This window comes from Pelodiscus sinensis, chromosome 5, assembly GCF_052426305.1.
Source record: "Pelodiscus sinensis isolate ZL-2025 chromosome 5, ASM5242630v1, whole genome shotgun sequence".
NCBI classification, from domain to species: Eukaryota; Metazoa; Chordata; order Testudines; family Trionychidae; genus Pelodiscus; species Pelodiscus sinensis.
Window position 1 is genome coordinate 20,517,457 of NC_143056.1, and position 19,888 is coordinate 20,537,344.

The 19,888-nt window shown below is 40.5% G+C and overlaps 1 protein-coding gene and 1 long non-coding RNA gene across 8 annotated transcripts in view; one reads left to right on the forward strand and one right to left on the reverse strand.

Annotated features, from left to right (window-relative positions):
• MARK3 (microtubule affinity regulating kinase 3) overlaps positions 1–19,888 on the reverse strand; it is a 115,521-nt gene that overhangs the window by 59,645 nt on the left and 35,988 nt on the right. For 5 of the 7 annotated variants that reach the window (XM_089778343.1, XM_006130994.5, XM_006130993.5 and 2 more), the window contains 3 exons: positions 12,047–12,095; positions 6,608–6,673; positions 13–83 (listed from right to left, as the gene is read on the reverse strand). In XM_089778343.1, coding sequence (XP_089634469.1) covers positions 13–83; positions 6,608–6,673; positions 12,047–12,095 — 186 coding nt within the window. Of the gene's footprint in view, positions 1–12; positions 84–2,980; positions 3,045–6,607; positions 6,674–12,046; positions 12,096–15,890; positions 18,435–19,888 lie in introns of those variants that run through there. The other 2 variants (XM_014577464.4, XM_089778341.1) reach the window with 2 other exon arrangements.
• LOC112547088 (uncharacterized) lies at positions 5,153–19,601 on the forward strand. Its single transcript, XR_003090837.3, has 3 exons — positions 5,153–5,209; positions 14,374–14,427; positions 19,467–19,601. It is a non-coding gene; the product is annotated as an uncharacterized LOC112547088 (long non-coding RNA).

Sequence of the window (19,888 nt, forward strand, 5' to 3'; positions counted from 1 at the left end):
TATTATACATACCTGTCTAAATTTAGCTCTTGCTTCCTTTTCCTTCATTCTTCCATGTGCAACCAAATAGTCAAATACCTCGCCTGCAATTGAAATGTATCAATGATTAAATGAGAACCGCTGAGTATCTTAAAACCCTAGCTAGTCAACTCAAAATTTAGGATTGGTTCTGTAATTGTAAGAGTTACATAAATGGTAGTGAGCTACAGAAATGTCAAAAATTTGACCTAAATTTGAGTTTTCAGTTTTTAGTTATGATTTTTCACATGAATAATCAGGGCTCGACTAATTATACAATCTACTCGCCCAGGGTGAGTAGATTCTAACCTGGAAGACTGCAAGGATGGTGAGCGGGGCTCACTGCAGTTCGGCGAGCCCTGTAAATAATTATAGACAGCACTACATTTTCATTTTTGCAAAAGGCTCATGGCAAGAGACCAAAAGAGTGATTTACTACTATATCAATCTCAATGAGAAAAGAAAGACTTAAAGAATTAGCTGAGTGCCTGAATGTAGGCAAAATATTAGTTTTTCAATTGCTTATGGTAAAAAATAAGCCACATGCCTTCCTTTAAAAAAAGACCTGAATTCCTCTCAGATTTCTATTAGAAAAACATCTGCTACAACACAGAGATGGACTGTCTTAAGCCTTATCCACAGTTAAAAAACCATTACATGATCTGAAATTGAAATTTTCAGCGGGTACTTTTTACAAGGGTATCAGAGGCAGCAGGACCCAATGCTTGTGGGAAGCTGGTTTTTATGCAGGCTCCCCACAAGCAGCAGTTCCCACGTACCCTTATTGATTAATCCAAGTCGATAATATGAGGCAGCAGTGCGGGAGGGGGGAGCTGTGTGTATCAGTTTACTCATTTACAGCACCACATCTCTAGATTAAAGGATCTTGTAATTAAGGTTGTAGTCTCAGAGTGTAATATATACATAGTTCATCTAAATGTATAAAATATAACGATGATGGAAATCCCTATTTTAACTTGAGGTGAAAATAAAAAACGGGGTCTTCATTGTAAAAACCATCCAAGTAAACACCAATTAACATGATGAAGCAAGCCCCAATTTAAACTTCATATCTAAGACATTGAAGTTTTCTTCAATCCTGGCATAACAGGTCCCTGGATTAATTCCAAAATATAAAGGAAACACAATTCAACGTGACTATAGGAATGTCTGAAGGACACAGAATGCAACAAAACTGAAAAGGATTGCAGTTTAAACCGTCAATGTCTGACATTTTGTAACTGGCCTACAAACTAATTTGTATTGCTACCTATTCCAGAGAAATATTGATTTGTCACAATGTAACTTAAATGTTTTTCTACTGAAAAACTATAGGCATTAGATACGGAAGAGGTAATGCCATCAGATACATAAATAGGTCTTTTAGTACAAATAAAATCATTTAAACAATCTGTAAAATATTGAAGCAGATCAAACCACTATTTTAAACACATTTAAATGCTCGCAGATAAATAAGAAAATTTCACACACAACTTAAAGGAAAAATACATACTTAAAATATTTTTAATTTTGAAGTAGTCACAAACCGGAATCAAATCAAGCTGATTTAAGTAGAGTGTACACAATAGACTACAAGAACACAATATATAACAAAAGGAGTGTGCATGAATTGTTTGCTAAGTTCTCATTTTCTGAACAAACTATTTTTTGCTTTCCAGAGCAGTAGTTAAAATTAACAATAAATGAGACAATCCCTTAAAATATATCTTATAGCCATTTCTTTTTAAAGTATTTTAATAAATAAATGAGGAGCCCTGGGGTGCTTTAAAGGCTAACAGATTTATTTGGGCATAAACTTTTTGTGGGTAAAAACCACTTTATCATATGCTTGTCGTTTTTGCAGCTACAGACTAACACAGCTACCCCTCTGAGATCAGTAAATAAAAATTCTAAGACATGAAGGGAACCAGAAAAAGAAAATCCAACTAACGCTATTCATCCAAAATATTTCAGGAAAATCAAAAACAAAGAGAGACAGTAGTTCAAATAACTGAGGGAGTTAGTGAATTGTTGATTTAAGTTGAAGCACATGACTAAATTGTAGATAGAGGGGAATCTTGGGAACTGAATCCATACTGGCACATACTATCATCTGCTATTATACTTTCATGCAGTATATTCCATGGGTATATAAAAGCAGTAACGGTTCTGTGTCAAACATACAGGTCTCTCCCATTTCAGCTAAAAGAACCGTCTTGGGCCTGGTCTACACTATAGAGTGAGGTTGATTTAAGGCAGCTTATACTGACCTAATTGCATTGTGTGTACAGGCCTGCCAACGAGGCAGGGAACCTGAGTAAAGGGAGCAACTGCTCAGGGGACAGGATAATTTAAAATGGCTTGGGGGCTCCAGTAATGCACAATTCAGGTGCTGCCTGGCTGATTTGGCAGCATGTGTTCAGGTGACCCTCTTCGATGTTGCTCCATCCCACAGCAGCTGCTCCAGGGACCCTCACCCTAGATGTACAGGGTGTGCTACTGTTTGGGTGTCCCCCAAAGAGAGAGGGTGTATAGACAACAACAACTCAGGAGTACTCAAGTCATATGGAGCTTGCTATATATAGTCTAGGGTGAGTGTTTGCCTGCCTTGCTTGAGCAACCAGCTCAGTCACACTCACACTCACAGTGCTGTCTGGTTGTGTGTCTGACACAATCTCTGTCCTGTCTGTCCCCCCAGTTGTACTATTATCGTTATTAGTTCCTGTAATGCACACATATGCTATTTTATTTTTGAACTGTATTATTTGTGTGTTTTGACTGGTCTATATATTTCACAATTTTTATTTCTCTGATTTAAATTTAATTCTTTGAGTAGTGATTTGTAAAATGCCTAATCTGACCTGGCTGGAGTAATTATCCTTATGGTAGCTTTTTTTTTTAAATAAATAAATAAATTGGGTAGATATGTTTGTATCTACTGGCGGTGCACATCCACACTTACCTTGGTGCACTAATTTTTTCCCATCCAGTGAGCAATAAACAGGAAACATGACAACAGTGCAGCCGGCAGCAATTTGCTAAGCGCCAGCAGGACAAGTGCATCACGACCCAGACATCAGGATAACTGTGACAGAGGGTCCCGCATCATAGAGGGGACCTACAATTGTTGTCAGTGGGCCTGCATGTTTATAATACCACCTTATTCCCTCACCCTCAGGCGTAATAATTCAACCTCCACAAGAGGTGTGAGACTTACACTGGTATATTTAGGGCAATGTAGTGTCTGTGTAGACACTACAGGTTATTTACATCAGCTGCTAGCTGTCATTCTCATCAATTTCACAGCTCCCTGAAAGACCCAGACAGGAAATTGACAAGAAAGTCAGATTTACAGATTGGACTGTAACACCAGGGCAGATGGAGGGCTCCAGCTGGAGCCAGAGCTGGCCTCAGGCTCTAGGTTTCAAGCCCAGCTGCCACGCAGGCTTCCCATTGGGAGTAATGCAGCCGAGAGCCCAGGGCAGATGGAGGTAAAGTGGCAGTTGAGCTCCTGATGGGGAACAGGTAGCCAAGTGCCTGGGGGTTGGAGGAAAGCCGTGCATGGAACTGAGACCCTGGCCTCTCAGCCCTCCACACTGCCCCTCTTAAGTCAGTGGAAGCACTCCTAATGAGGGTGCACACCACTGACAGGAGTTAGTACAGCCACAAACCATAGCAGCAATTGCTAAGATGGCTATAAGATAGATGTTCTAATGCTGATCTACTTAAGTCTATAGTACAGACATGTCCTCAGTTATTTGTAATAATTTTGGGCCTTCTATACTCTGTAAGCCAGTCACTAGATGGCAGTATGGCCTCACTTTTGAGTAAAAAAATACCAACTAGTAGGAAAAGGTGAACATACACTAGTGAGCTCAAACGTACAAAGGTCAAAAAAAGCTAACAATGTTAGACACCATTAGGAAAGGGGTAGATAATAAAACAAAATATTATGCTACTATACAAAACCACAACAGACCCACAGTTTAATGTGTGTGCAGTTCTGATCACCCCGTCTCAAAAATATTTTTATTTTAGTACAGAGAAAGGCAACACAAATGGTTTGTGATATGGAACTGCTTCCATATGAGGAAAGATTAAAGAGATGAACTGTTTCATCTTAGAGATGACTGAAGGGAGATACCACAGAGGTCCATAAAATCACAAATAGGTTGAAGAAAGTTAATGAGGAAGTGTTAACAACCCCTTTTACATAACAAAGCAGGGGGGTCATCCAATTAAATTAACAGGCAGCAGGTTTAAAAACAAATAAGGAAGTACTTCACACAACACACAACCTGTGGAACTTATGGCCAGGGGATACTGTGAATCTCAAAAATATAACTGTGTTTAAAAAGAATTAGGTAAGTGCATAGAAGATAGATCCAACCAAGACGGTCAGGTATGCAACCCCATGCTCTGGGTATTCCTAAACTTCTGAGTGCTAAAAGCTAGGATTTCAGAACAGGGTCACTTGATAAACGATCCTGTTCTGTTCACTCTCTATGAAGCATCTGGTACTGGCTACTGTCAGAAGACAAGATATTAGGTTAGATGAACAATTGATCTGATCCAATATAGCCATTCTTACATTATTACTAGCAGAGTTATCCAGCATTGCCTGGATCCTTCAGGGCAAGAGGCTGGCCATGTGTGGAGGATAGGGAAGGTGCAGGATTCAGGGTAAGGCCTTAAGAATGTGGAGGTGGGGGTACAGGAGGCTGGGGGCAAGAAGGTATGAGTGAGGGTTTGGGGGTGAGGAGCTCAGGTCGGGGGGCTCCCATCCAGCATGGGTCTTTTCTTTCCCCAAACCTTCCCCCGGTTGACAGGGACATTTTTTCTCCCTCCAGCTGCCAGTGGCCTTCCCCCTCCACTCTGGCCCTAGCTCTTACTGTTTAGGAGGAGTTCTTGAACGAATGGACTCGCAGACAAATGCATTCTAAAATATCGATAGATACCCTTCCATACCATTAAGCACTATTTAGACAAAGTTAGTCTATGCGTCTAAGGCACCTAGGAGTTCAAATACAACTGCCAGAACACAATTCATAACAGCAACCACATCATGATATCCCAGATATGCCGCACAAAAGCAATGGGACCCAATGGTGAAACTTTGCTCTTCTGTTTTACAGGACAAACATCGGTCTACTCATAAAACTGAAGACCACAGAATCAGACTACCAGAACTGTAAGAGGCCTTGAGAGGTCATCAAGTCCAGTCCACTGCACTCATGGCAGCACTAAGCACTATCTAATGATAGAGATTCCACAAGCTCTAGCAATTTATTCCAGTGCTTAACCACCCTGACAGGATATTTTTCTTAATATCCAACCTAAATGTCCCATGCTGCAATTTAATCCCATTGCTTCTTGTCCTATCATCAGACATGAAGGAGAATAATTTTTCCTCCCTCCTCCTTGTAACATCCTTTTAGGTACTTGAAAGCTGCTATCATGTCCTCTGTCTTTTCTTTTCCAAATGAAACAAAACCAATTATTTTAGTTTTCTAGACCTTTAATAATTTTTGCTGCTCTTCTCTGGACCTTCTCCAATTTCTCCACAGCTTTCCTGAAATGTGGTGCCCAAAACTAGACACAATACTCCAATTGAGGACTAATTACTGCAGAGTAAAATGGAAGAACAACTTCTTGTGTCTTGCTTACAATCCTTCTGTTAATGCATCCCAGAATGATGTTTCCTTTTTTTCAAACAATTGACTCATTCAGCTTGTGGCGTACTATGGCCTCCTAGATCACTTGCAGCAGTACTCTTTCCTAGACAGTGACTTCCCATTTTGCGTGTGAGAAACTGACTGTTTTTTCCTTAGTGTAGTACTTTGCATTTCTTTTTATTGAATTCCAACCAATGGAAGTAGCAGGGAAAACCTCCAGGCCACTTCTGGTTCCACTTCATCACAAGTTGGACATGGCAAAGGGGTTAGGGGCTTTCTTTCCCCACCCCTCAGTGGGAAGCTGGTGCTCCAACCTTGCTGGGGGGGGAGGGAGAAGGTGGGGAGCCCTGAGCTCAATGGCCACAGTTTGAGAACCACTGTTTTAATTAAGAGGGCCACTTAAATCAGAATAGTCCATATTTCACCAGTATTCAAAAACAAGAAGTGCAATATTGAAGTATTGGTGATTTAATAAGATTTGCTAAACTTTCTACCTGAATGTTATACACCATTAACTCATACAACAGTACATCTGAATATACTTAACTTTAACAAATACCATACCATTGATACCAACTGTGATACCAATTCCAATTTAGTGTGATTATCTTTATTTCACAATTACCACTATTCTGGACTGATCAATGAAAATAATGAAAAAAATTCCCTCTGGATTTCAATAAAGCTTGCCTTTCTTCTAAACTAAGTCTGGACAAACTGACAGACATTACTTTATTGTTTTTTAAAAAGTTTAAGCTTTAAGAAAATGTCTCCCAAAATACTAACATTTCACATGAAAATGCATTATTATGCACTATTATTAAATCAATATTTCTTATTTTAAGGAGCATCACATAGAAAGCTTCAATATCATTTGGCAATATACTTGTATCATGTAAAAGGAAAATACTTACCGCCACTTGCATATTCCATGATTAAGTAGAGAGTTTTTTCAGTTTCAATTACTTCAAATAACTTCACTAGAGAAAAAAGAGCAGTAATTTACTAAAAGATTAGAACCAATTACAGAAGTCTAGTTTTTTTAATAGTTTTTGTTGAAGATTCCCTCAAAGAAGACTACTGCTACTTGACAGTATCAAAGTAACTCTTTTTAAAAGTAATTATTTTCATTTCATGCTTCCAAATGAAAAAACTGAAAGGCTTTATCAGTAGTATGTAGTCTAGGTCAAGCTATTATAAATGTACAATTCTGGCTTGAAAAAAAACCCACTCAGTTTTAGGGTCACGTGAAAGTCAATTTAAGCATAGCTCTTAGAAAACAAAGCTCTGGGTAACAATAATTTATTTATTTATTTATTTATTATATATATATAAAAATAAATAAATTATTGTTACCCAGAGCTTTGTTTTCTAAGAGCTATGCTTAAATTGACTTTCACGTGACCCTAAAACTGAGTGGGTTTTTTTTCAAGCCAGAATTATATATATATAATTTTCAGGGTAGGTTACTGCCTCAGTATTGCCTGCAACTCCAAAAGATAGAGCTATCACTTTAAATACATTTTACATTCTGAGTGCCTTCTCCTCTCCCAAGGGATCAATGTTTTTAATTTTATTTAAGTGAAAGTTTACATTCTGGGGCACTATGCAATACACAAAGAACAATTTGCAGTAATCACATTATACACAGGGTCTCAGGTCCTAAGTATTCTTTCTCTCTCTTTAAAAAACACTTCTCATATATAGTAGTATAGTAGCCAGGCCAGGCAAGACTATGCATCCAATGGAATGTCCTTACACTAAAACATTTATCTCCCTATCATGATTCTAAGCAGGCTCCATGACACAGAACCTTCATTATATTTGTACACACTTTAACTTTAAACAATAGTTACTCACCTTTCCATAACTGTTTCTTGAAATATGCTGCACATGTCCCTTCCACTGTAGGTATGTGTATGCGCCAGTGTACAGCTGGGAACTTTTTCCCCCTAATAGTTCCCATCAAGTTGGAATGATTACCCTCAAGTGCCTTTCATGCAGGCATAAAAGAACTTGCCCTCTCCTCGGTTTCAGAAAGACTGATAGAGAAGGGAAGGAGAACAGGTCATGGAATGGACACGTGCAACACATCCTGAAGACCAACAGTAATGGAAACATTAGCAACCTTTTTTCTTCGAGTGATTGCACATGTCCATTCGACTGTAGGTGACTCAAAAGCCACCCATCCCCAACTGAAGGTGCATTTGGAATCTATTTGAACAGGAACTCTAGGACCACTCATTCAAATGTAGCATTGCCTTTAGATTGCTAATAATGCAGTGAGAGGCAAATTAATAACAAGATGTCCAGCTTGTCTTTCCAAAAGTCTCATATGGGCAAGTTTGCTAGAAATACTACTGTATTACGGTTGATTGGGAGCTAGTCGAATGACTCAAAATTCTCTCTTGCGGCTTCATGTTAGCAAACACAAATGAATATCTATGATGAAATCTTTTGTGTGGAAACAAAACTGCCCTTCATTTTGCCCACAAAGCCAACAAACAACTTAAATTAAGATATCTTTTAGCATCTAAAGTGTACAATCTCGTCTCACATTTGTTACCAGTGAGGCTTTGGGGAAAAGGTCAATAAGAAAACTTCTTGCTTGGGTAATACAAAAAGAGGAGACCCTTTTTTAAAAAGAAAACTGTTTATGGAGGATCTGATGTTAGTTCCCCCTCAACCCCACTTTCCTGGCTGATATTATGACTACTAAAAATGTTATATTCAGTGAAAAGTGCAATAGATAGCAGATTGCTGGAGGCTCAAAGAAGGGACCCATCCACTTTAAGATTAGATTCAAGAGCCATGGTGGAATATGGTTCTGTACCTGCATAAATAGTCTGTTCAAACCCTTTAAACATCTGACAGGCATTGGGTTGGGAAAGAAGGGGATTGTTATCCACAGGTGAGTAAAATGCTTAGATAGCCTCTAGCCAATCTTTGAAGCTTCAGGTACAGCACATAGTCCAGCGTTGATCAAACAGAAAGTCAATTCCATTTAGCTGTGAAAACCAGTTCTGACAGTGCCATAACAAGGCATACAGTAAGACATGCTTGCTTGACCTCACACAAACCTCGGCTAAAGAGAGATGTGGAAAAGTATGTATTGCAGAAGCTCTGACCATAGCAAAAGAAAATCATCTATCAATAAACCCAGGCTATGTCCCACTTTGGGAAAACTGGTGACATTTTCTGTCATTGTTGGTTGCAAACAGATTAATTTTGGGATTTTCCCAAGATGGAAAATGGAGCTTGCTGTGTCTGGTCTGCTCATGGCGAGTGCTTATCAATCTGCTCAGACAGAGTATTCCGAGACTCTGGGAAGAAGGCTGCTTTCAGAAGTATGGCATTCATTGCCAATATACAAGTCCCACAGCAGAACTACTTTCCCAAGAGAGTAACAAGGACTGGGCCCTTTCTCATTTACTTACATAAAACATGATTGTCATATTCTCAGTCAGCCCCAACAAGCTTTTTTACCTGATGTGAAGAAGGAAGATCATGCAAGCTAATCAGATAGTCTGCAACTCTCTGATGTTTATGGGCAGACAGCTATCTAGGAGACGGGAGGATTTTCATCCTCAACTCAGGTCCAAAGCAACTATGACTAAAAAGAAAGATTGTTGAGGTACTGCAAAAGGAACTACCTTGTAGCCACTGGTAGAGTCTGTCCACCAAACTAGGGTAGATAGATGATTTGGTACATTCACTGATAGGTCTATATGGTGCCTTCTTAGAGGATAAGTCTCTGCCAACCAACCTTGATGACCTGGCATATTGAACCACAGAATGCATGCTGCCATATGTTCCTGCAGCCTTGCACAGCTTTTTGCTATGGTGAGGGGATAAGTCTTTGAGTTCAGAATAAAGCTTGCATTGCATGGAACCTTAAAAGTGGTAGTGAGGCTTGCTCATTATCATGCCCATTACTGCTTCAATATACTATTTTCTGTACTGGAGATAGGACTGACATGTCTGTGTTGACCACCAGGCTGAGACACTCAAGGTGGATTAGATTTGCTTATGCTAGATACTACCTGCAGAGTGGATTGACTTCTTATCTGCCAGTCATCCAGGAAAGGGAAGACTTGGATCCCTGTCTTCTAGAGAACTGCAGCTCTGATAAACAGCCATATGAAAGCAAACATCCTTTATATCAAGACCAGCACAGTAATTCCCCAGCATCAGGGAGGGGTGCTAGAGTGATTATCCAGAATTATTTTTTAACTGCCTTAGATCTAAAATGGTCCTGAAACTCCCTTTTGCTTTCAGGATCAAGAAGTATTCAGAGCAAAACCCCTTTCCCTTAAACAAAGGAGGGACCGTCTCTATATCCTACAAGGAGCTGTAATTGTGTATCTGTCAGTAACACTATTTTGTGAGTTTCACTGTCCTTCGTATTCTCCAATCTGCTGTGGTGGGAGCCTAAGTACAACAAAAGTCAGATGGTTTACAAAACTTGGAAAAGAAAAAGATGGCACTCCTAAAGCTGGTAAGCTGCTCTTGACCTGCCAACCAAATGAGGTACTGCAAGATCTGCCTGCCTTGAGGAACTGGCACTGGCATCAGCGAGTGGTCGTGGTCACCTTTTGTAGCCTTTGGCTGCTCCTTCTTGGCAGGCCCTGGGCTTAAAGAGCAAACCTCTGAAAATGGAATATTTTTCACTTCATGGCTGGGGGGCAAATGCTCAGAGTTGCTTTAGTCTTTGAGATTATGCAGAGTCTTGTCAGTCTGTTCTGAGAACAATGATCCTTCAAAAGGGAGATGTCAAACTGTCTGTTTCACTTCTGGAGGAAAGCCAGAAGAGCATAACTAGGATGAGCACTTCATTATAATAGCAAAGACCATGCCACAAGCTACAGAATCTACTGCATCTAGACCCTGTGGAATAAAGCTTCCTTCTAAATAAGTTAAGCTTCTTGGTGTGTTTATTTTCTGGAGTTGATGTATGGTGCCACTACCAGGAGAAGAATACATAAGACGGGACCTAGTACCTCCTCTCCATTTTTTTTTAACAACTGACAGCAGGAAAGCTGGGGTAGGGATATAAAATCCCATTCAATTGGTTAACTGGTTAAATCAGAAATTTAACTGATAAGAAGGGGGGAGGCAGGCTTCCCCGCCCTTTCTCCACTGCCACAGCCAGGCTGGAGTAGCCCCTTTACCTTCACCCCACCCAACTGGGGCCTGCTATGGACAAGAGCTACACTGGATTCCCAGAGCAGCCTCTGTCCGCAGCAAGCCCTGTGGCTGACGGAACCGGTAAGCATCACCAATTAAGGTGGGGTTAACCAGTTAGCCTTTCACATCCCTAGCCTGCAGTCTGGCAAAGGACTTTGGTCAGTTCTAAAATAGCTTCATTTATAGGGAAAGCTATTCTAGCTGGGGTCGCAGATACAAAGATGTCCATCAGCATGTGGAATTATTCTTGGATTACCTCTAGTACGATGTCCAGGACCATAGCCATCAACTTCAGCAACTCCTGATGAACTTTACAATCATCAGGTGACAGAAATGCCTCATCAAGGGGGTGAGGAAGAGGATGATAATGGTAGTGGGGGGAACTGTCTAGTTCTTGCTTTTCTATTGGCTGCTCACAAGAGGGATCTTGAATCTGTTTGATGTTGGGCTTTGTATCAACACTTGAGGCATCAATGCTTCTAACAGACATTATGTGAAACTCATTGAGGTGGCGGGACTCCCACTGGCTCCAAAAAAGCTATTGTTACAGCCCCACTCCCCAACTGTGTGTGACCTAAGGGTCCCTTTGATAAGCCCCTTGCTGTTAATGAGACTGAAACCAGGGTGGAAAAGCAGAATACTCTGGATGGTGGAACTGACTAGGTTAGGGCACACACAGGATCCCACTACACCACCAGTCAATTAATCAAAATTTAACATCCCTCCACTTCATTACCACAAGTGTGTCAGGACTTAAAACCCAGAGTGTGGCATATCTCTGGTACTCAAACTGGATGCCAAATCTACACAATTTTTTTTGTCATTATCCACTTTAACTTCTAAACTACATTAACTATACTATGGGTACTATTTACAGGAGTGATTAAAGACTAGCAGAAGCAAGGAAAATGCGCTCCAATAACTATTACAGATGGCAGGAAAGAACTGAGGGGACTGGGTATGACTTGGCTCTTTGTTCCTGCAGTATGACAGGTAGCAGAGGGTGGGCATTCTGCCCTACCACACATCACTAAGAAAACACTCGAGTTCCAGTGCACAATTGTGTCACAAATCTACAGCAAAATGGACATGTGCAATCACTCCAAAAATAAGCTCTCTCTTAAAAGAGTTACATAGTAATAACATGTGAGGAAAACACGAAATACCTATATTTGGGTGATTTAAAATCTTCATTATTCTTACTTCTCTGAAAAGCTGAAATAAAAAAAGATAATAGGAAATCAAACTAGTGACAAAACAATTACCATTCATTCCTTTCTAAGAGGCTGATACTACATTTTCCACTTTCAAATGGACAGAATAAGCTCTTTGCAGACAAGAGTGAAATGCCAGCTTTAAAAAAAGTTATTCTAATGGGATACTGGATACTTCAACAGATAAATGGCAGCTTTAATTGCTAGGTAATTGGTTTTGATCCAGTTCATTTTATTTAGTTTTATTAAAAGGTCACCTTTATTCTTTATTATAGTCATACTTACTGCTACATTTCCTATTCCAAGTACTAGGAATACTATGATGTATTAAAGGATTTTATTTTAAGATAGTGACTGCTAAACCTTCTGATAGCTGTTTGTTAGTCACAGTCAAGTGATTGGTCACCATCAACTGTTTACATCACAAAAAGCACAATTTTTTTTATACTGCCAATAAGCAAGGATTAATTGGGAAGAAGGAGAGGGAAAATCGCCTTCTTGGATCTAAAGGAGGGTCCCTCGAAGAAAGAACTGAGGCACAGATATAGGGATTCATGAGATTGATGCCTGCTCTGTCACAGCCTATAATGTATTTGTTCTGCAGCGAGACAGCCAAATTTGAGCGAGAGGGTATGTAAATCCAATACCTTTCATGAATACTACATCTACTCACCAAAATGAATTAAAGCAAACAAAATTTATCACACTTCCCTTCAATTATAACAAGCAGACAATTATTGATCATGAAGTCCAGACAAAGCCTCACATCTAGAGTCTTACTGCTAAATTAAATGTCCTTTATTATCTTACAGTTTTGTGAATGGGAAGGACCTTGCTTAATGAGATCTCAGAGGGATATACAGGGTTAGGAGGGGATTGCCTTCCAGTTGAATTTTGGGACAGGAAGGCATACAAACCATGCCTCTCCTTGATGGGACTGCTCAATGGAAATTCCACAAGTGGGAACTTTGTTACTTATATGAAGAAGAGCCCATATAGGAAATGGGAAGCGTGGGAGCTTTGAGCTTGGAAAAGAGATGACTAGGGGAGGATATGATAGAGGTCTATGAAATCATGACTGGTATGGAGAAAGTAAAAAAGGAAAACGTTTACTTGCTCCCATAAAACAAGAACTAGGGGTCACCAAATGAAATGTATAGGTAGCACATTTAAAAACAAGCAAAAGAAAGTAGTTCACACAATACACAGTCAACCTGTGGAACTCCTTGCCACAGGATGATATGAAGGCCAGAACTTTAACAGGGCTCAAAAAAGTACTAGATAAATTAATGGAGGCTAGGTCTATCAATGGCTATCACCACAAGCTGGGAATGGGCAACAAGAGATGGATCATTTGATGATTACCTGTTTTGTTCATTCCATCTGGGGCACCTAGCATTTGTCACTGTCGAAAGACAGGACACTGGATCTTTGGTCTGACCCAGTATGTTCTTATAAATATTTTTAAAGTTATACAGTAGTCCAATTTGACATATTGTATACACACAAATGTTAGGCTGACATTTTATTTTGTGTCCAAATAAGATAATCAGTCCCCAATTTTCTGATGTACAATCAAGATGACAATTACACTAAGGCAAAGTCTTGGATTAAAAAATGTTAAAAGGCAAAGTTGTCTATCCTCTCTGCATTTTGCTCTAACCTCTTATTTTGTTACACTGAAAAACTAACAAGAAGGTCATGTTATTTATTATGTAGTATTGTCTTCAAAAACTTGATTCTGAACGCTATAAATCAGGGCTACTCAACTTTGGAAGCCCCAAGGGCCACAACGATATTCACAGCACATGCCGAGGGCTGCAACTTAAGTGTGATTGCATATACATGCAAATATATGCAAATAGTTTATTTCACACTGACGGGCATGAATATAAAGCACTTTCCACAATGCCCAGGAGCTCCTGGCACCTCCTCCCTGGGGGCTAGAAACATCGACATCCTGTACCCATCTGTTCCAGCCAGCCCATTCGCTTGAGTCTTTCAATGCTCACCCCACCTGGGAGATGCCTCACCATTGTGGAGTGCGTTCCCAGTGGAGGCCATGGTCAAAGGATCCCACGCACAGGCCGTGTGTTGAGCCCCGCGTAAACCCAAACCATACCGCGGGCCACAAACAAATGGGCCACGGACCGCATGTTGAGTAGCCCTGCCATAAACTTTTATTTTCTCTAACAAGCAATCTAAATATAAGATAGACATCATCATAAGAACATTGAATTACAAATGCTATTGTATATATATTCCCTTTTATTTTGCAGAGGTCTATTCCCAGGAGGCTTGAAACGAGGGGACACAAAGAATCATCTTTTTAGGTAGCGCAGTAAGTTGTAATCAATTGCAAACTGTTCACATCATCCCAAGAGTCCAGATGGTTAGCACTCTCAAATCTTGATTACTTTGTGAAAGACACACTGGCTTGACAAAAGAGGGAGCAATCAAGAAGTTATATTTTAAATTTAAGACTAGTCTCACAGCTACACTAGTAAATTAAAAGGCTATGGCATGCTTAACAAAGAAAGATTTGTGTGGAAAACATACGCATTAGAGGAGTATGGACAAAAATGAGAATTTGTTCAGACCCTAGAGGATCCTGCCAACTAAGTCAGAAATAAGAATGAATGACAAGAACGTTAATTATACGAGTTTCCTTCAACACAGATCTGTCCACACATTCTTAAACATTATCATCTTTCCTTTTTTGAGTCCCCCCCCGTAATCTATTGGGAGTAGTAGCTGCAGTTATGGCTCATGGACATTAAAACAGTTTACATTAAAAAGATTGGGGTGTGAGAAACAAAAATAAGAACCAACAAAACTGAGGAAAATAAAATCCTTCTAACAGTATATTGGGCTGAGTTAATAGGAGCACTGCCAACAGACCAACAGGAATAATTATTCCTCTCTACTCAGCACTGGTGAGACCACATCTGGAGTACTGCATCTGATTTTGGGACCTCCCACTACCAAAAAAAAAAAAAGGAGAGAATCCACTGGGATTATTTAATATGCAGAAGAGAAAAATGAGTAGGGTTTTAATAGCAGCCTTCAACTACCTGAAAAGGTGGGCAGGTTCCAAAAATGATGGAGAAAGGCCATTCTCAGTTGTGACAGATGACACAGCAAGAAGCAATGGTAGGGGCAGCGGCCGGTTCCCACCAGCTCCTGCTTCCCCCAACACTGATACAGAGGCAGCAAGGGCAGGAAAATGTGAGTAGTCAACTAGATTAACCAATAAGCCTAGGCTTATAGGCTGGTTAATCAGATAGTCAACTATTCGTTCACACCCCTACTCCTAACATCTCTTTTAATCCTAATCTATGATACCGCTATTCAGCAGGAATGGTACAAACATCTTTGAACATGAATAATTTTAATTATGCATTACTGTAGTGTTTCCCCACTGATGAAGGAGAAAGAAGTGGCAGGGACTACAGCAACTATGCCAAAATATGAGAGAACTGTAAGCAAGTAGGTGTGTACCCTTGTGCTGGGGTACTATGGTGTAAGGAATGTCCTCAGGGTAGCGGATTGAGGAAGCCCCCCATGGCCTGATCTTGAGGACTTGAGCCCAATAATATGTAATAAGGCATGGTGGACCAATAGTACCTAGGAGAAGGGCAACTGATTTCAAACTGAGGCAACTGATCTTGAACCTGAACTCACTCCCTTCAGTGCACGTCATAGTTCCTATGCCTGTATATATGATGGTCGGTATAAGAAGAGAGTGGGGTTCAAATGGTATGGAAAGGTATCTCTCTTGATGCTAAAGATTTACCTCTTGTTGATCTTCGGAGATGGGCAAGTTACATCAGATGCAGGCAGAGGATACCAGTGGCAGCATATAGCCTCCAATTTTCACATAGGCAGGCTGGTGTGATGGTCATCTGCTGATTGCTGAATTAGAACAACCGGAGCTCCCATATCCTGTCCAGGTAATAATTTAGGGACAGTGCTGCTCTCTTTGAAAAAGAGGAGGGGAAGAGAAAACAATCCCTATACACAGCTTGTTCCAGAAGATTCCGGTCAGTTAACCATGACTGACTGGATATCTAATTTTGCGGTCACAAAAGGAAATCAATACACTACACTTTGAATCCTGGAACAGCACATTTCAACAGTGATGAATGCCTTCAATGCAGGACAGCAATCAATGGAGAACCTGCACGTTCTAACATTGATGTCACAACTTTAAGCGAGACATGCATCTCTGATACCAGCCAGTTCACAGAGGTTTTGTGGACTATTCTGAGGGGAATCGAAGACAAGCAGGAGTTGGCTTTACTATATGAAAGTCCGGCTTGAATCCCAGCTACATACCATCAGTCCTCACCTCATGACAGCAAGACTTAGACTGAGACAGGGATAGTGCCTTGTTCTTGTTAGTATATATGTACTCACTTTGCCTACTGCAGATGCTGAAAAGGAGGCTATGATAGCCTGAATTCAATGATCTCTTCAGTACTTTCTAAATCCAAGCTATAAATACTCAATGGTTTTAATGCTAGAGTTGGTCAAGACTGCACCAAAGGTGCTCAGACATCATGGTATTGGAGGCAAGAACTCAAATGGCACCATCCTTCTTCAAACTCATGCACAGCATGAGCTTGCTATTGCAAGCATGTTCTTCCAACAGATGAACAAATGCAAAGATGCTTGGATGCACTTTGGGTCTAAGCAGTGGCATAAGATTGACTATTTCATTACAAAACAAAAAGAGCTTTCTGCCATTAAGTTGACTCATGCAATATATGGCACTTACTCCTGGTCTGACCATTACAAGGAAGTGGTGTGTCTCTGAACCTTTGTCCACCAAACCTCATCATTCTGCTATATGCCAAGAAAAAGTTGGATATAGGTAAACTTGAAATGCGCGAGACACAAGCATTGCTTCAACTCAGTCTTGACACCTCCTTAGTCATTAACAATGAAGGTCCAGAGCAGCAATCCATAATTCAGAAGGACTGCATTAACATCAAGGAAACAACCTACAAAACTACTGTTGAAATACTATGTTTTTGAAAACGCAAACACAAGGACTGGTAGATGACAAAGAGGCCTGAGCTCTTCTTGATAACATGTATGTGATACACCTGGCCTGGATTAATGATAAAAAGAATGCCTCCAGGAAATCTACATATATTTGAGCTAAGGAGAAGTCAAATTATGGCAAATGAAAGATGACTGATAGAAATATAAAGCAATCCTACTTCAAGATGCCATCAATAGACATGATTTTAAAGCATTCTATGATGGGCTGAAAGGAGTCTATGGACCATGCATTGCTGGCTCTACATCAGATCAGTGCACTCTGCTGATAGTAGTACTTTGATTACAGATAGTGCTAAAATCCTTGACTGCTGGGCTGAATATTTTTGCAATGTATTAAACCAGACATCAACTTCTGACAGCAGTTTTCTTGAAGAGATTCCTCGATGGGCTAATGATTCACAGCTAGCTATACTACCAACTCTTGATGAGGTACAAAAATCTGTCAAGCAGATGAAATCTGGAAAGGCACCCGGCTGTGACACAATCCCATCAGAGATTTATAAAGCTGGTGGTGGCCAGGTGATGAGTTGTCTCTCACATTTATTTATCACCATTTGGGGAAAGAGCGAACACCCCCAGGATTTCAAAGTTGCCCTGCCTGTACACATATACAAGAGAAAAGGTGACTTTGTATGCTGTTATAACCACCAGGACATCTCACTGTTGTCTATAGTTGGCAAGATCCTGGCCTGCATTGCAACCAGCTATCATTACATGTGTTCACAAATGGCAATCAATCTTGAAAGTCAGTGTGGATTTTGTGCCAATTGAGACACTACCAACATGATATTCACAGCCAGGCAGATAGATCCAAGAAAAATGTTGAGAGTAATATCAGGATCTCTACATGATTTTCATAGACTTGATCAAGGCATTTGACACTGTCAACAGAAATGGACTCCGGAATGTACTTGGGTGAATCGACTGTCCTGAAAAAATCATCAATATAGTTCAGTCCTTTCATGATGGCTTGCTGGGCTGGAGACAGATCAGCACCTTTTGCCATATCAAATGGTACAAAGCAAGGACGTGTCCTTGTTCCTCTTCTGTTCAGTATCTACTTTTCGATGACGCTGTTAGTTGCATTCAAGGATTGAACGTTGGGCATCCCTATTCAATTCCAAACTGACAGCAGCATTTTAAAACTCTTCAGACTTCAGGCTTGCACCAAAGTGTTCACTACAACTGTGATCTCCTGTTTGCTGATCGCTGTACATTGTTTCATTCAGTCGAGGATGCACAGGAGCTTTTTGATCATTTTGCTACTCCTGCTCACTGTTTTGGACTCACTGTGAGCCTCAAGATGGCAGAGATGATGTCTCAATCTGTTCAGAAAGAACACAGAACTCCAGTGATCACTGCTGCTGATACTGTCCATAAGTCTGTTGATAAGTTTCAAAGTCTCAGAGAGATAGTCATGTTAGTTTGTAACTTTAAAAATAACGAGTAGTCCTGTGGCACCTTAGAGGCTAAATAAATACACGAGAGAGAGAGAGAATCATGAGCTATCATAGGCAAAACCTCCACTATTTAGATTTTTGTTAGTTTAAGGTGCCACAGGACTACTCGTGATAAGTTTTTCTACTTGGAAGTGTATTGTCCTCCACTGTTTTACTAGTGAAAGCCAATACTGCCTTTGGGAGATTGACCAAACACTTATGGAATGATCATGGTGATAAACTTCATATGAAGGTAACAGTTAATCAGGAATCTGTCCTGCTGTATGGCTCAGAGTCATAGATCATATATCACTTCCATGTTTTGAAACTATCAGTTCCATATGCGCGGCCTCAGGAAGATTGCTCATGTGAATTAGTGAGACAAAATTCCTAACACTAAGGTCCTTGAGCTGAGTGGTGCCATGAACATGGAAGCAATGCTTATGAACAGTTCTGCTAGATTGGTCATGATAATAGTCTATACTATTACATCCCTAATAATCGATAAGCATTAACCTATAAGCTTTTGCTAACGACCCCACCCTACCCCACCCCTCTGCAAGTAAATTTTTAGAAGGCTGGCCAGAAGCATGGCTCAGTCCTGGCTGGTGCCAGGTCCCTCGGAGTTACTCCCACTGTGGCTCTGAAGGGAAAGTAATTTAGGAGCTAGGTGGGCAGGCAGCTCACCTCAGTCCTGGCTGGTGCAGGGACCCGGGAGCTACCCCCACTGTTGCTCCTAAATTACTTTTTTGTGCAAAACTGCAGAGCGGGTGGCTCCCAGGACCCACGTGAGCCAGGACTGAGCCAGGCTGCCTGACTGCCCAGCTCCCAAATGACTTTTTTTTTTTTTTTTTTTTTTGCAGAACTTGCAGCAGGGGTAGCTTCCAGGAGCTGGCGTGAGCCGGGACTGAGGTAGGCTGCCTGCCCAGCCCATAAATTACTTTCAGTACAAAGCCACAGTGGGGGCAATTGCCAGACCCAGCAGGAGACAGGAATATGTGCTATCCCTTATTGATTAATGGTGTAGTACGTGATAAATTAATTACACAGTTCTTAATATCCCTACATGTTATGAGGCTGGATGATACAGAGATAACGAAGATAGTCTTCTACAGCTAGCTTGGAAGTACTCTGCTGGTGGTCAGTATAAGTGTTATAAAGAGATCTTAAAGGCCATGTGGCATATCTTCCAGTGTCCTGCAAATCACGGCTTAGGATAAGTTATTCTAGCAGCAAATAACTGCAAAGGCTCTCAAATGCTTCAAGAATTAACTAATCCAGACAT